Source organism: Limulus polyphemus, unplaced genomic scaffold (genome assembly GCF_000517525.1).
Source record: "Limulus polyphemus unplaced genomic scaffold, Limulus_polyphemus-2.1.2 Scaffold7142, whole genome shotgun sequence".
Classification (NCBI taxonomy): Eukaryota; Metazoa; Arthropoda; class Merostomata; order Xiphosura; family Limulidae; genus Limulus; species Limulus polyphemus.
In genome coordinates this window covers 14,289-31,234 of record NW_013672752.1, presented here as the reverse complement: position 1 = coordinate 31,234, position 16,946 = coordinate 14,289, and the positions used below count along the sequence as shown (strand labels likewise).

The window sequence follows — 16,946 nt, the reverse complement described above, 5'->3', positions numbered from 1 at the left end:
TTTTTTTTCTTTTTCCTCCAACAACTGCTGTAATCTCTCTTCTTGTTTTTTTTTTCTTTTTCCTCCAACAACTGTTGTAATCTCTCTTTTTATTTATTTTGTTGTTCGAGATGCCACTGTTGCTGTCTCTCTTCTTGTTTCTTTTCTTTTTTATTTTCTTGTTCTTTTTGTTTCTTTTGTTTTTTCTCCAGTAACTGCTGTAATCTTTCTTGTTTATTTTGCTGTTCGAGCTGCCACTGTTGCAAGTTTTCTTGCCACTGCTGTAATCTCTCTTCTTGTTTCTTTTCTCATTCTTCTATAATCTCTCTTGTTTATTTTGCTGTTCTAGATGCCACTGTTGCAGGTTTTCTTGCAACTGCTGTTGTCTCTCTTCTTGTTTATTTTCTCGTTCTTCTTGTTTCTTTTGCTGTTCTTGTATTGCTACCATCAAATCTGCTAAGCTGTAGTTTGATTTGCCGCTTCTCGATTCCATCTTCTTTTTTTCTTTGTTTTATCCCACCTTCTGACACCAATTTGTTACGCCTTCGTTCGTTAGTTAATTTTCCGTAAATTGGTTCCGACGAAACTCAAGAAAATTCTTACTCATTACCTCCACAGTTCAATTGCACACATATCGTTCCCGTCACTTTGTGACCGTCTTATATATACTAGAGTAACACATATCCAGTAAACGCTAGAGCATTCATGAAGGAACAGGATATTTCTAGAAGGACGTGGCGTGATACTAGTCACGTAACCTCGCTGACGCAATAATATTCTTGTTCAAAATGCTAGTTGTAAGATTACGTCAGTTGGAGCCCTAGATTTTCAAAAAAATTTCTTATTATTATTTTCTATGTCTGGATATATACTAATCAAGCTCTTGGAAGATTTATTCGTTTATTGTTATGCATAAAGCTACATAATAGGTTCTCTGTGCTCCACACCCCCATCATAACTAAACTATATTTTCAGCATCATAAACCCTCAAACTTAACGTTGAATCACTAGGGCAGACTATTACTTCTAAAAAAATTTCAAATGTAGATTGACAGTCTTAAACTGTAATAGCAAAACAACAACAACAAAAAAACAACATTGAACATAAGTCCCTATTATTGCTTCCTCATTTAAAATGAGGGTCTAAAAACAACATATTAAAAAAATAATAATAAATGAGTGTGAACATCAATATTTCTTTGAATATGCCAGGAACTTACTTTTTAGTAGTATGTATAATAATGTAAATATATATGTGTGTGTGTGTGTGTGTGTTTTGCTAAGGATTCTTCTACAGTAGATGTCTGTGACTTGTTGGCAATAAGTTCGACAATATACACACACTCCACTTGTTTTTAAAATAATATATAAGAATATTCGAAACAAGTTAAATGTATGTACAAAATTCTTTAGACTGTGGAGATCATAGTTGTATCTTAAACACTATAAAGTTATTTTCTTGTTGCCAAAAGTCCACTTAGGCCAATTCAGTTGCTTTAGAATTCAGTTGAAAAGCCAAACTATTTTCTCTATATTCATTGCAATAGTATCCGTGTATAATTCATTTACTTTGTCGCGTGAGTAACCGCAGTTGTATCCTGAACTTCCAATAATCGTCTGCCTTTTGTGAAATAAAAATGGGGTATTTTCATGTTTCAGGATGTAATTCTTTATGTTGCCATTGTCCTTGTGGACGTGTTTTGTAAGCCTTCTCTCTCAATACCAATAGAAGTTGTTAATTACAATATACATGATTTCTTTATGGAGGATACCACTGAATCCAAATATCACAATTTTAGATATCTTTTGCCTGTCATAAATCCAACCCACCTGATGAGTTTGGTATTAAAATGTTATTTTTCATAACTCTCATAATGAATACGTAAATAACTAATTTCATAGGAATATGAACCAAAAAAGTTTACAGTCAAGTGTGGTTTTAAGACTTTTGTTTTTGTTTTGTTTTTAATTATGCACAAAGATACACAAGGGCTATCTGTGCTCTGCCCACCACGGGTATCGAAACCCGGTTTCTAGCGTTGTAAGTCCGCAGACATACCGCTGTGCCACTGGGGGCAGACTTTTGTTAAAAAAAAAGCCTTAATAGTTCGATAACTTAGACGTTTTACATCACTGCATTAGAATAAATTAATATGACCATTTATCTAGAATCTACTTTATCTTTTAATTAATCTATCAAAGAATCATAACTTGATTCTTTATTTTGTATACATGTTTTGAATTTCAAGATCTTCAAAATGTTTTTTTCTCTTTTAAAGTTTCTTTATAAGAGAGCTTTGCCCTATCTTTATTCAGTTTTTTTTTTATAATATTGTAACAGTATTTACTATTATATATGTACAGTTCATAATATTTTTTTACTTGTCCTCTACCGGTAATCCTTTATAATATACGGGCATCATGGCGATTGTATTGAAGAATTTAGCAAGACAAGCTCCAGGTATTTTTTTTTTATAATTAAATATTAACCATGTGGAAGAAAGCTTAATTCTTAGTTCACTTTATATACAAGTAAGTGTCCAGCATTACACTCTGAAGAGATAAACGTATTTCATACACTGCAAAACAGCAATCTTTATCGTTTTCTGGCGTTCAACTATAGTATATAGACTATCGTATTGAATTTCACTTCAAGTTCAAAGCTACTCAGCTTGTCTGAACTCAAGACTTTTCAACTAATTTTAAGCAAGTTGGGCTAAGTGTGAGGTCTGAATTTTTATGCAACGAAACTTGTGGTGTATTTTCTCATTTTAATTTCTAAACGTACAGGGAATTTCACATTCTTTGGTCAAACTTTAGACACTTAGACTTAGAGAACTATGTAACTGTAAGTGGTAATGAAATAAATAATTATTAAACCAAAAATTATAATTGCTAACTCGGTAATTTTTTGAATTTTTTATTGGTGAATCAAAAACATGAATAGTCTCAGAAACAAGAAAGGGTCTTATCAATTAGCGACAAGAAACATAAAGTTACTCGTTTTAATTTGTGCCAAAAAATGAGCAACATTAGAGAGCAGTAGCTTTAAAACAATATGATTTACTGGAGAACATTAAAATATTAAAAACATTTAGGGATATGACACTAGTAGACCAAAGTTCAATAATTATATTCTGATCCTACTATATACCATCAAGAAACATCAATAAAAAAATTAACAGCCTATTGGTCTTACAGTCTGTTATTAATATAATATGAAAAAATATATTTTTATGTTTCCTGTATGCTATTGTACCTGTATCTTGTAAATCTTACCTAAGCTGGGAAGGCCTATGGAATTGGGGCTAATACAAAAAAGCCAATAAGTTAAAAAAACAAAAAAAAACTCAGGTGTAGAAAAGTTTATTTTAAACAAAAAGTAAGTAAAGTCATAAAGTTCAATAAATATACTCACTTCTCATCACTGCTAAACTCTGTAGGACCCATGATCAATATGATGGATCTCTTTTGTCATCATACTTGATACTTAGGTATGCTACAATTTCATATTCCTAAATATGTCAAATAGCTTGATGTTTTTCAGTAAACTCTTTCCAAGCTAATATTTCATGTCACCGACTTATTACTATCTTATAATCTAATATCTTAATGTCTTGTTGCAAATAAATGAGACTACATTAGTAAAACATGATTTTTGTTGACTTGGTCCTTTCACTATAAATACTTATTGTTTTTTTATAACATCAAGTACATCCTAGTAAATCAAGTAGTTTTAGAGATTTGGAGATATTCAAGAGGTAGAAATGTGTTTTCCAAGCATGTATAGTAGCCCAAAGTCTTCTGCTCTTGGTTAAACCAATATACCTTAAATGTATTTTTATTCATTTTTTGCCACTTAAATGATTCAGATTAATATAAGCAGATCTATAGATTGAATTTTGAATTAGTTTATGTAATAACAGTATTAGATACAAGAATTATATTGATTTATAATGATATTTCACAGTAGAAATTCACTTGGTGAATTTCCACTGTTTATTAGATTTACCCTTTGTTTACTTTTAGTTTTATTACTTTGTACTTGTAGATTCATTGGTAGAGAAGTTTACCATCTAAAATTCTGTTGTTTTTTAATTCAAGAGTTAATAAGTTTAATACCCCAAATCAGTGTAAACATTAGAACATTATGCTATAAAGTGTGTTATATAGTTAAACTTAATTTATTTTACACTTTATATAATACACAAGTATGTTTGTGAATTATTCAGTTTGAAATAGTTATATTTTGTGTTACCTGGCAAAAAAGTTTGAAAATCACTATGAAATTTTTCTAGCAGAAACTAAAACTGCATGGGAGTTTTTTATAGTGTGAAATTGTTTAACAGTACACTTTGAATAGAAACTAGGTTATCACTTCACATTTATCAACTAGACTTAAATACTGATTATGATTGAAACAGTAACTTTCTGAATTTTAAAAGGTAACTTAATGAATTTCTAAAAGCGAATGCATAATTTCACTAATCACATACATGGTCAAGATATCTGTATTATAAAACAATACAATATTTTAAAGGTTGTTAAAAAATATTGTGCAAGGTAATGTGATATGTTACTACTGATCAATATGTACATATGTATATCCACTTATATATACATCATTTAAGCTAATTTGTTATGTGTAGACAATAATAAAATTTAGCAATGTTTTATTATTAATAGGTTCAATATGCATTCTTTATAATGGTTTTTAGCTACCGAATCAGTAGCTTTTAATTCATAAGGCTAATTCTACCCCTTCTATTAAATTGTTTTTGCTCCTATGACAATAATATTTGCTATTAGCTCGTATTTAATATTTTAGACAACTGAAAATAATCAGGTACTTTCATATTTAATGCATGTTTATTGTATGTGAAATTAACTGAACTTGAGTCACAGTTTTCTTAAATACTCTAAATTTAAGGAAAAGCCAGAAATCATGTATGTTCTTTTATTGTTAATACATATGACTTCGACCCAGTGTAAAGATTTATATTTGCTACTATTCATGATTTATTATATTTATTATTTAGGAAACCATTGGAATAAATATTAATTGTGTTGTGTGTGCATGTGTCCAAATACATGTACATGTTTAAATAATAATGATTTGTTTTAAATTATTAGTTAGACACTTGGGAGTTCGAAGTTGTTATACGATGACCCGCAGTAATTTGATGATTAAACAAGACACCAAAGTTATTTGTCAAGGGTTTACAGGAAAACAGGTAATGTATACGTATGGACTACAAATATCAGATAATAATTTTCAAAACTGTTATTGTTTATATTATATTATTTATAGTTGCAATTCACAAAATTATGAATTAAAAAAGTATCATATCTTTATATGTTTACCGTCATTATTGCTTATTATATTCATACTAGTAAACCCGTGGGCCTATTGTCTACATTTACAGGACTGCTATAATGCACATTTAATGCTTGAACTACCATTTTGCACTTTTTCAGTTTAATGATCATTGCCACTATAATGTTTATATAATAAAGTTTAATTTCTTTAACCAAGTTATGAATGTTAATTTGTAAGCCAACTTATTTACATGCTCTAATGTAAATCAATGCCATATTTGAGGTTCACTCTTGGGAAATGCCTGTAAAAGTGTTCTTATGAAATACCTGGGTTTTCTAAGGGGTTGGGTGAAAAGTTTTACGTTTGTGCAGGCCAGGGGGCTGTAATGATTCGTTTGGTATCATTTAAAAGTTTTTGTGTTCAGTGGTTTAGGAGAAGGTTTTTCTGGAAATCCCCAGGTTCCCCAAAGTGTGGGGTGAAAAATTTTACCTTTGTGGAAATTTTGGGACTGAAACAAGTTGTATGATACCACTTAGAAGTCAGTGTGGCCAGCATGTGACATACACACTCACAGACACTGAATCTTTTTATATAGGTTATTGTTATTAATCTTTTACTTTACAAAATGATATCACACCTCTTTACACAGTCAAGCTATCTTCCCCATGTATCTGCCTTAGAGATATGCATTGAGGCAATTCTCACCGAGAATTATGATGACATAATTATGTGATAAAGCTCTCCTCCACCAATAGGAGGGCAACACATGTCCATGCATACCAACTCCCTCTATGCACTTGTGAATCTTCATTCTTCTCCTCAGCAATGTATTGACCAGACATGTTTATAATTTTTTTCAGTCTGTTCAATTTCATTAGATTTGCCACATTAATGTAACTTTGAATTTTTTTTTTATTTGGCTATTGTTTCAAAAGCTTGAATTTTTATTGTGAATTCTCAACAGAAGGTGATTTATATTTGGTCCTTAGTGTTTCTCACATAGGCTTTATTTTGTAAGTGGCTTTTGGAGGCTTGTTAACTGTCAGGACCATTGCAGCCATTGTTCAATGTGTTGTGAATCACCACATGTTTATTGCACCTCCTAATCCTATCCTGTTGCCCAAATTTCTTTCTCTACAGTCAGGAATAATCTATTGGACTATCTCTTTCACCTGATTTGCTTTGGGTAGTACTTTACCATTTATGAAATGATCTTAATCTATCAATCTATTTCAGGATTTTCTTCTTAGGTTTTTCCTTTCATTATTCTTTGCTTGTTTTCTTTATTATTATTTTTATTTCTCACCTTATCACCTACTCTTTAACTGCTCAGGTTGCCTGTACTTCTTTCCTACCTCCCTTCCTTCTGTCTGTTGGACCACTCAGATATGGATAGTTCCCATGACATGTTGGTCTGTTCAAGTGTGTCTATTCATGGACCTCCTTTTTTCCACAAACCACTTTCCTTCTCCCCTTATTGCTTTCTTTCATTGACATGTTTGTCTCGAGTTGGGGATACTCACTGACTTACATTTCTCTGAAGTCAGTATGTTGCCTTTCTTCTTCTCTTACATCACTTCTTTGCTGACCTGTGGCTGAGCTCCTTCAGGTATGGATTTTCTACACACACATATGTCTCCTCTACATCTTCTAGTTGTTTTATCTCCTGATAGTTTTTTGAGTTCTGCAATCAACATTTTTGTATCTATTTCTCTTTTAGAGCCCCTTTTGCATTCATAGTGTCCTGCTAGGTGGCTGGTGGTGCCTCTCAGGGTATATATATATTTGCCAAAATCTGCATCAAGCCAGGATAACAGAAAGTGCTCATACCAACAGCCCTGGCTCCATATATGCCCACTGTGAAATGGGGTGTTCTACAAGGTCACTTGAGGTAATCTTGTGGTATAACTATATATCTGACTTTTGTCAGATCCAGACCATACCTATTCCATGGACTGTCATGGAAAAAGCCAGCACCAAGGGATGTTCTGCCTACTTCCCTGGCACACACTTGCTGGCTTTTTAGAATATGGTTACACAGTCACCCAATGCATTGTTTACAGTAAAAGACCTTTCTGCACGGAAGGACAAGGGGGAGATCTGGGTTCCTCCCTCCCCGTTCTTCCTCATCGAATAGAGTATTGGAGACCCTCACTACTTACCAGTTCCTGGCTGCTTGGGTGGTGAAATATGGAGAGCCCTCACCTATTGGAGTTGTAGGCAGGGGTGATATAAAATTGAGTACTAATATGATGGGAAGTGGGACAGTGGTGACACTGCCTGTATAGCACAGGTCACCACTCATCTAACTATACCACATGCCTCTTATGCCCTCCTCCTGCAGCCTGAGTCTCTTTATTTGAGTTGAGGTGAGCACACACCATAATGCTGTGCTTTCATCCTGGAACCAAAGTTTGTTCAGTAGAGTTGAGGCAAGCACATAATACAATACTTTACCCTCTTCCTGCAGCTTACGACTGTCCAGTGGAGTTGTGTGAGCATGCACCATTATCCTGGGTGCTCGTCCTGTGGTTGTGGCTGTTTAGTAGAATTGAGGTGAGCACACGCTATACACGTGCCCTCCTCCTGCGGACATCACCTGTTTAGTTGAGGTAAGCATGCACTAACAACTCGTGCCCTCCCCCTGCAGCTGATATCTGTTCAGTTGAGTTGCACACACTATACTATTCTCTATGGCATGTCTACTGTGTCCTAATCCCATAGCTCGTGTCAATCTAATAAAGTCTAACAGTAGAGTTGAGCTCAGCACACAAGGTACACATATTGGCTCTCTGACCTCTTTCTGCCCATCCTTGAGACATGTCGGGCTTGTTTGAGATGGAAATGCCTCTGTGGCGCCCCTTCCATGGGGTGTTACACTCCATGGGCTTTCTTCAGGTGCTTTCTGAAGATACCTCACCTTGGTAAACCTTTGCACCAGTCCCTCCACCATTTCAGCTTCAGATTCTGTAGAATGCTTAGCTGTATGAAGAGGTGTGGTATCATCTCAGAAGTTAACATTTTCCTTATCTAAAATATATTTCCAATAGCTACCTATGCACACACATTTCCACCCATCCTTCCCATTTTCTGTGCACCTTTGTATTCATGGCCTTGTCAAAGAATGAAGATTCACAATTGCATATGCACCGAGGAAGTTCGTCACATGGAGGTGTGTTGCCCTTCTGTTGGTAGAGGGCTTTGCAGTATAATTATGTCATCCTGCAGTAGCACAATTCATGTTAGACCAGGCCTTGACAATTATTTTCAGCTCTAGGAGTCAGGTGTGCTTAACCCAACTTCACTACTGTTTGTACCCGGAAATGGGGATCACTAATGCCTCAATTATCTGCACCTGTGTTATCTGTGATCCTCGATTATCCACGTTTTTTTCTTATTCCAAATTTTCTCTAAATAATTGTGTCATTACAATTCTAGACAATAATTTACCTGTTTTGGAGAAACTGTTGCTCAGAAAATAATTTTGGTAGTAAAAGTTCAGGTATTGCATGATATCTGAGGTTTTCACGTGTAGGATCTTGCCTTGCCTCTTTTTTTTAGCTGTTAAGATAGGAATACAAAATATATGTAGCTTGGTTAACTTTATTTGATTAGTGATTAAAAACATAGTATGTACAAATACATATTAGGATTTCTTAAAGATTTCACTCAACTTCAGTTGTTGTCTGTTGTTCTATGCTGCATGGTGGGCATCCTTTAACCACAAATGCATATTCAGGTTGTGTTGGAGCATTGCCCAGTTACATATTTTCGTCTTCCCTACAGATAATTGGTATCTTCAGTCTGTTTTAACAAAAGCTTTTCATAATAATTTCCAAGCATAGATTTGCACTAATGTTTTACTTATTTTTGACAGGTATTGATAGGGTGCGAATACACTTGTGTGTCTATAGCAGAAAAAGTGCTGAAATTTAGGAGCTACTTACACCTATGTTGTTGATTAAATTCAACTAAAACAGGAATGGGCAATCAAAAGAGGAAGTATTATAGAAGTAAGAGTGGAATTGGACTTGTGTAACATGAAATTCAGAGCATGTTCTACTGACTGACCAACCTTCACTTGGTTTTTATGATTATGATGACTTTTATAATTTTTCATGATAATGTGATTAAATGACAGTAAAAAGATTATAATTTAAAACAAGGAACTTAAAGTATCTCACTAGTTAGGCCACTGTTTAATCTAAATCAAATTTTTCAATATAACTAGTGCCTCGATTATTTGTTGTTTTTGTTATCTGCAATTTTTTGCTTTCCCTGGACCAGCATGGATAATTGAGGCACCAGTGTATTTATTTTCACAGCAACAAGTGCATATTAATGATCATATGATATCAACAACCACTTGATAGTATTGCCTGAACTAACTGCCTTTGGTCCCGTCGGAATCTAAACACACACACTGATTGGTTGAATTGAGAGAAAGAAGAAAAAACAAAATGGTACACAATTAGTGATATGTTGTGCAGCCACAGCACTTCATTCCTGAAAAAACATGAAGTGCTGAATCCACCATTAAAATCCTAGAAACAAAGTTTGACTTAGGACTCAAAAAATGCAAAAATAGTTCTGGACTTCCAAGAGTCCAGAACTGTTCTAGATTTAAGTTCTATTTAACACAGCCCCATGCACGAATAAAATGGGAGAAAATATCGAGTGCCATGATAAAATTTTTATTCACCATGGCTAATTGGTGCCCAGGATTTGTTGAGGCATGTGTTAGACCATTTTAGATTAGGTGGGAATTGCCTCAAGGCTAGTGGCATACAAATTTCTAAGGCAGATCCAGAGGGAAGATAGCTTAACTGTATCAAGAGGTGAGTATCTACCAGAAATGCATTTTCAGGTAAGGGATTGCTAATTTGTACACATATCATAGTTGAATAAGTTTTGTGTCAGTCAGACAGATTGTTGGTCCAGAAAAGTAATTTCTTATAATTGACACCTTAGATCTCTGTATTAATATAAAGCTGTACCTTTGGATAGATAGAAATCCTACTAATGGATGTATTATTGTTCTAAATCTTTCACCTGTTTCTTTCTGCATGCCATTTTGTGGTGTAACTCTTGAAGTCTTGTTAATTAAATTCATGAGTTCAATAAGATCATCCTTTATTAATAGGAAGTGTATAAGGGTATATCCACATTTGAACATTTAATCAATTGTCCAAGCATAATATGTTATTTTGGATTCGCATCTCTAGAGACTTTAGCTTTTGTTGAAATTAATAATACATTTTAAATATGTCACAGGTTTTGAATATTATTATTTTGTGTGTATATATATATTTTTAGTAGGTAAGAAATATTGTTTCATATTACATCTGATTATTTTTAATATGAGTGAAATTGTATCTAGCATGTGTCCAAGAGCTAACCTGTTATGTTGCATTTACACACATCTTTCTTTTCTAGGAAGTTGATTCACAACTAAGTGTTTTTAATTATTCACATTCCACTTATCTTTCTAAGCTCTTGATCCACACACACATTGACCTTCAAGGTTAATTACCCATACACAGCACAAAATCATGGTTGTTAAAAATAACAGTAATTAACAAACCATGTGAAATAAAATCAAAAACAAATTGTATTTAATAAGAATATGCAAATAAACTGTACATTAAAGCAAGTGAATACTAGTTGGTGGTATTATTAATAATATAAACACATATGATCAACTGGCTAAATGCTTCAGAAGCAAAGACAGTGAACCAAATTTTACTACACTTCCTGGCTTCTTCACTGGCAGAAAGGAATGTGTCTAAAAGTTCCAAAACTACTTTAATAATCCACATTTTTTCTTAGCTGACTAATCACAAAATTGGAACATAAGTTTACAGGGGCATTTCTGCTCCACATGACAGGCATGAAGGAGCCACATACATATAAGGCATGATAGAATACAATGTAATTATCCCAAGTAAGAGTAGATAGTCTCATTGACCAAACCTTCTACAGAAAGTAACACCTAGAGCTGAATTAAAGCATAACATTTATTAGGTTTACAATGTCCACATTAGAACTTCAGAAAAATGAAACATTTTTGTAAATATGAAATATAAAATAATCCTGCATACCACACTTATTACACTAGTCATACAGGTCATGGGACCTTAGTGCTTATGGGTCTAGAATTGTTTTTGGGCGCTGTAAATTTTTTCTTGTATTTTACTTTCCTGGTGGAAACCAGTTGTTTTCAAGACTCATTCAAGCTTTATAAGCCATGTTAAGAGTCTGTATAAGAATTGTTATTGTATGTGACTAGAATATGTGACATATAGCTCAGTTCCACACTAGACTACACATTAGTTAAAAGAACGTTGTGCATTCAACCAAATGCCCCTTCTTTATCTCTTAGTAGATATAAGACACCCCAACTCGCATCACTCGTAAGTTTTTTTTTAATAAAGTATAATGTATGTTTCTAAGTCATGTTCATTGATTATTCTTTTATTAAATGTCTCTGTATACAATATTTTTTAATGAATGTTGTTTTATGTTTGTTTCCTTTTCAATAAGATTCCTGCTGTCTCCTTGCTGTAAGATAATTCTGTCTCCATAGCATCTGACATTCTGTGTTCTTTTTCCATTTAACTGTTAATTCTTTTTCTGTTAAAAAGTTTTGTATGTGTATTCAGGGAAAATTTGTTATCAGTCATTTCACTGTTTACTTTGTATTAAGAAGAACTAAAAGAACCTACTATGAATAAAATAGGTAGTGGTTAATAGTTATAAAATATCTGCTTTCTTCTCCAAAAATTGTTGCTTTTCATGGACACAGATCTTTACTAAACAGCTCTATGATTTCAGTTCATTGAAATGTACATTTTGTTATTTTAGGCATAGCCCTATTTCTTTCACATTCTTAACTGTAGTTTAAAGATGAAGTCCTAGTAGGCCTAATTGTCAATATAAGTTAAGAATAAACTCACTGTAGGCCTAAATTACACTTCTGCAGTAAGTAATAATGTTACTTTTAAGTAGGATTGAAGGCCTAAAGTTAAAACAAGTACTGTTTATTAAAAATAAATTAAATAGCTTATAACACTTATAATGTATGCTTACTCCTATGAAAAAACAACAAAAATAAACAATTGTTAACATGTTCATACAGCTCTGGTGATAATCTACTCTACCCAAAGGGCATAGTGAATTTTGGCTTTGTTCGGGTCTGTGTGAGTGCTATTGGTGCTTGACTCAAAGTGTGTTAGGGACAAATGATTTTATTATATATTAGGATTTCACAAAATGACATACAATTAGTAATGGAAGGAAAGCTTAAAATTAGTCACTTGCCAGCTTTCTCAAATTCTTTTGGAAATTCCTGTATTTTCCTCTTCTCAAAATCCCAGATTGAACTAAAAATGGTGATATTTTCAATCCTAGAAACTTGTCATGCTTTTATCATATTTGTAAGTCATCAGAATATTTGCATTTACTTAACGTACTTGATAAACCTAACCAAATTTATTTGATGACTTGTCATTGAAAAATTTCTATAGCTTTATACAGATATAATCTAACAGAAAAACATTCTGAGGAATGAAAAAAAGTGTGAAGAAGTCATACAAAAATTCCCAATAATGTATTTTGTCCCTGAGTGTTGTAAACCTTGCATTAAAATGCTTTGTTCACTCTTATAGGAGCTTTGGATAGTCGTTGTCTTGAGGAATCACAGAGTACTGCTCAAACCACTTTGTTTACTCTCTATTGATGTAGATATATTAGAATATCTTATAACCAATTGCTTTTAACTGTTGCTCTATCTTTTTTCAAACTGGCTTCATTAGTAATTGTTCAGACTACATGCTGTGATATGATAAAGTGGTGAAGAGCTGTAGCTATAAAACCACTGACAGAGAAGGAAAATCATGTGAAAAACAAGATTTAAATGGTTACATTTGTAAGGAATGATATTAGCAAATATAAAACTACTTTGAAATGGGCAGAAGAATTCTAAAGAATCAATAAATACATTGTTTACAGATGTTAATAGTAGTTATTTCTAATGATTATAAAAGTAATTTGTAAATTGATAAAAGTAGCTATTTGTCTTTTTTGTTTAACTTTTCTGGTGATAGTATTGGTATATGTAATAAATCAATTGATCCTTACATTTATCTATCTTTGTTTATTAGATTTTACATCACTTACATTTCACTCACCATGCATGAAAACTGCCATGTAAAAATTCCCCTTAGATGTTTTTAGAAGTTGGCTATTATATACAGTGTCAAGAAGTATTAGTTAAGTATGTTTAAAATTTCATTTTAAACCAAAAGCTTAGATTAAAATATTTTCACAACCAGTGATAGGAGCTATCATGAGCATGGAAGGATTTGTATTTTCTACCTTATACTATATATGAGGATTTAGATTCAGCAGGTAACCAGGCATAAAATAATTCTAAGGTTTAGTTTTAGTCAGTATTAAATTGATTCTAAATTAATGTAATGCTTGTTTAATTTAATGTTTATAATGTAACATATGGGTTAAACACACAGAATTTAAGAACTAACGAGCATTCTAGTTAGTCCTTTAATGTCATAAATCAGTTCTTCAGCACATTTCTCTACCACAGAAGAATAAGATGAAATGTTTCTTGTTTGTATTTTATCCATAAAGCTTTAAAGAAATATGTATTATCAGTAAATACCACTTTATTTGGTAAATTTTTATTAAAAATTCTCACATAAGGGAAGAATACTTTTGCTGAGTAATAGGCCTATATTTAGATTTGAAAACTGATTCTTTACTTTTTCACAATTCCTAATGCCAGTGTTTTAACTGATGTAAGAAAAGTCAAATTAGTTTCCTTGGATTTTGTTTAACAAATTTTTTTAAGCACAAAATTTTAGACAAAATTATTTTTGTTTATTGTCCACATTCTGTGAAATGTGTTGTTATGGTAACTTGTTTTACAGTCATTTAAAATATTTTGCGACCTGTTAAAAATTTCATTTATATTTTTATAGACATGATAATTGATAATTTTTATAACAAAACTAAAATTTGTTTCACATTTAAAAATGTTTTTAATGATACAAATCATTGACATACATTTGCATTTGATAGGAGTTAACTTTTATTTCAAAATGTACTCTCAATCAGAACATCTGAAGGTATGTGAAAAGATGCAGCTAAACATTGAAGCTGAAGCATAACATATTACTGTACTTAACTTTCTGTCACAAAATCATTACTTTGAATTTTACTACTCATTGTAGGGTACTTTTCACAGTCAGCAAGCTTTAGAATATGGAACCCAACTGGTTGCAGGAGTTTCCCCAGGAAAAGGAGGAAAAAAGCATCTAGGAGTTCCAGTTTTTGACAGTGTGAAAGAGGTAAAAAAAGAATAAGAGTGTTATGTGGACCTTTTAGGTATTGAATTCTACCTCATTCCCAATGCTAAAAGACACCAAAACAACCCAGTTTTTTATATATTGAAAAGCCAATTACTGTAAAGTAATTAAAAAAGAATACTACCATTAAGAACATTTATTTTGAAATTTAATTAATAACCTATAGTTTTTACAGACATTACGTATATGAATTTTAATTGTTAAACTACATTTTTCACATTTCCATAAATAATTTGTTATTGTTTCTTTCCTGTATCATAATCTTTATTTCTTGATTCCAGACAAAACCTTGAGTTTTGATATTTTGTTTTAGTATGTTCATAACGCTAGAGGGTGTGTTCATAAACTACAAGCTTAAGACATGATATATTGAAACTCACATTAATGATGCCTTTATACAGTACTTAGTCCACCTGTAAATAAGTTGTTTTTTTTAGTTCTGATTATGTATATATTAACAATGCTTAAACTCAACAATGTGGTAATATTCTCACTGTGACCAGTAAATACTGATAAAAAAATGACAACTATCATATAGTGGTTACATTGTGCTTTATGCCTATACATCTAGCATCATGTGTTAATTGAATTGTAAAAAGTGCAGAAATGAAAATCATATAAGGCAAATTGCTTAATCACATTAACTGAATGCCATCATGCTGTATCATGGTTAAAACGGGAGCTTATTATGATGTCACTCCAACTTTTCTCTCACTCTACTCAAGTTAATCACTCCCAGTTTGCCCCTGATGAAAAAGGTCAACGTTTTAAAAGTGCTAAGGTTTTGAAACCTACTTGTTTTCCTAACATCATGAATTATAATGTATCTATTATCATTTTGTTACATAATGTTAAATCTTGATTTAAAGTTCATGTATGTTATGTTTTTTATAAGTGTAAAAATTATTGTTATTCAAGCTTTCTAATTTTATCAATAATTCTTCATTTACTGTTTTGTGATTCTAAAGTGATGTCTGTTACAAATTGACGATGCACATTCCATGACAAAAAAATTAGCTATACAATTTTTTGAAGTAACACAAGTTCAAGAAAACTTTTACATTGACTTCTAAAAATGGGAGACAACTTTCATATTATAAATCATAAATGAAAATTATGACACTTGGTGTCCTGTTATTTAAGAATTCAATAAACTTTAATTAAGTGATGATGAGATGTATATTTTTAAACTTGGACTTAAATTTTGTTATTAAACCCAGATCTGTAGCAACAGAACAAATAGTTGCTGCTAGTGAATCTTACATTAACAATTTTAACTTGAATCTTAGTGAAGCAGAAAAAATATGAATCAATGTACATTCTTGCCTTTTAACTTATAAATCAAAGATTTAAAATGACAAATAAGTAGATGCTTTAAAGGAAATATATTCTAATAATAATATTTTTATAATGAGAGCACACAAAAGGTGGTTGTACTATAATTGTTAATAAAACATATTAAGAAGAGGTCAGTGCTCTACTAAATAATGGATCATACAGTTTACTCAAAGGAGACCCTACCTTTAATGTTCTTTTCAACATTAAAAAACTTCTTGAAGAAAGTCCTATTCTAACTACGAGCCCAAATGTTTCTATTATATTCACTCATTATCATTTATACCCCACCCATTATTATTATATTCTTAAGGTTCACAAAGATAACATTCCTTATAGACCTATTGTGTCTAGCATAAACTCAGTGGTATAACCTGTCATTAAATTTGTAGCTAAGAGATTGAACTCTTTATTAGAAAATCTTCTTTTTTTCTCTTGAAATCTTTATACATTTTGTAAAAGAATTAAAAACTTTGAGTCATATCAGGAAGATATTTTAGTGTCTTTTAACATATCCCTTTTTCAAAACCTATTGAACAAACTCTACTTTGTTTAGAATCTAAACTAGAACAAGCCAATCTCTATTTTAATGATACAGATTACCGAATTCACCTAACAGAATGCTGTGTAAATAATAACTCCTAGTTTGCATGTGATAGTCAGTTTTATAAACAAAACAGTGCCTTAGCTATGGAATCTTTCCTTTTCCCTCTAATTAGTGGCCTTCGCATGACCATTTTGGAAGAAAACTTTTTGAAAGTAAGTTTATACAGAAGTTTGGTTATATCATTAGCATATGGTGACATGGAAGGGATAGCATACCAAATTTTGTTGAATTAAAAAAGGCTGTGATGATTTTATTGTCTTGAAATTTTTATATGTTCCACAGTAATTCCTGTACGCTGAATCCGAAAATGATATCCATT

General features: G+C 32.0%; 1 protein-coding gene across 1 annotated transcript in view; it reads left to right on the top strand.

Annotated features, from left to right (window-relative positions):
* Window positions 1-2,355: 2,355 nt before the first annotated feature.
* Window positions 2,356-16,946, top strand: part of LOC106474381 (succinate--CoA ligase [ADP/GDP-forming] subunit alpha, mitochondrial-like) — a 26,183-nt gene continuing 11,592 nt past the window's right edge. The window contains exons 1-3 of the mRNA XM_013935070.2: window positions 2,356-2,440; window positions 5,113-5,213; window positions 14,551-14,667. Coding sequence (XP_013790524.1) covers window positions 2,401-2,440; window positions 5,113-5,213; window positions 14,551-14,667 — 258 coding nt within the window. The 5' untranslated portion in view covers window positions 2,356-2,400. The remainder of the gene's footprint in view (window positions 2,441-5,112; window positions 5,214-14,550; window positions 14,668-16,946) is intronic.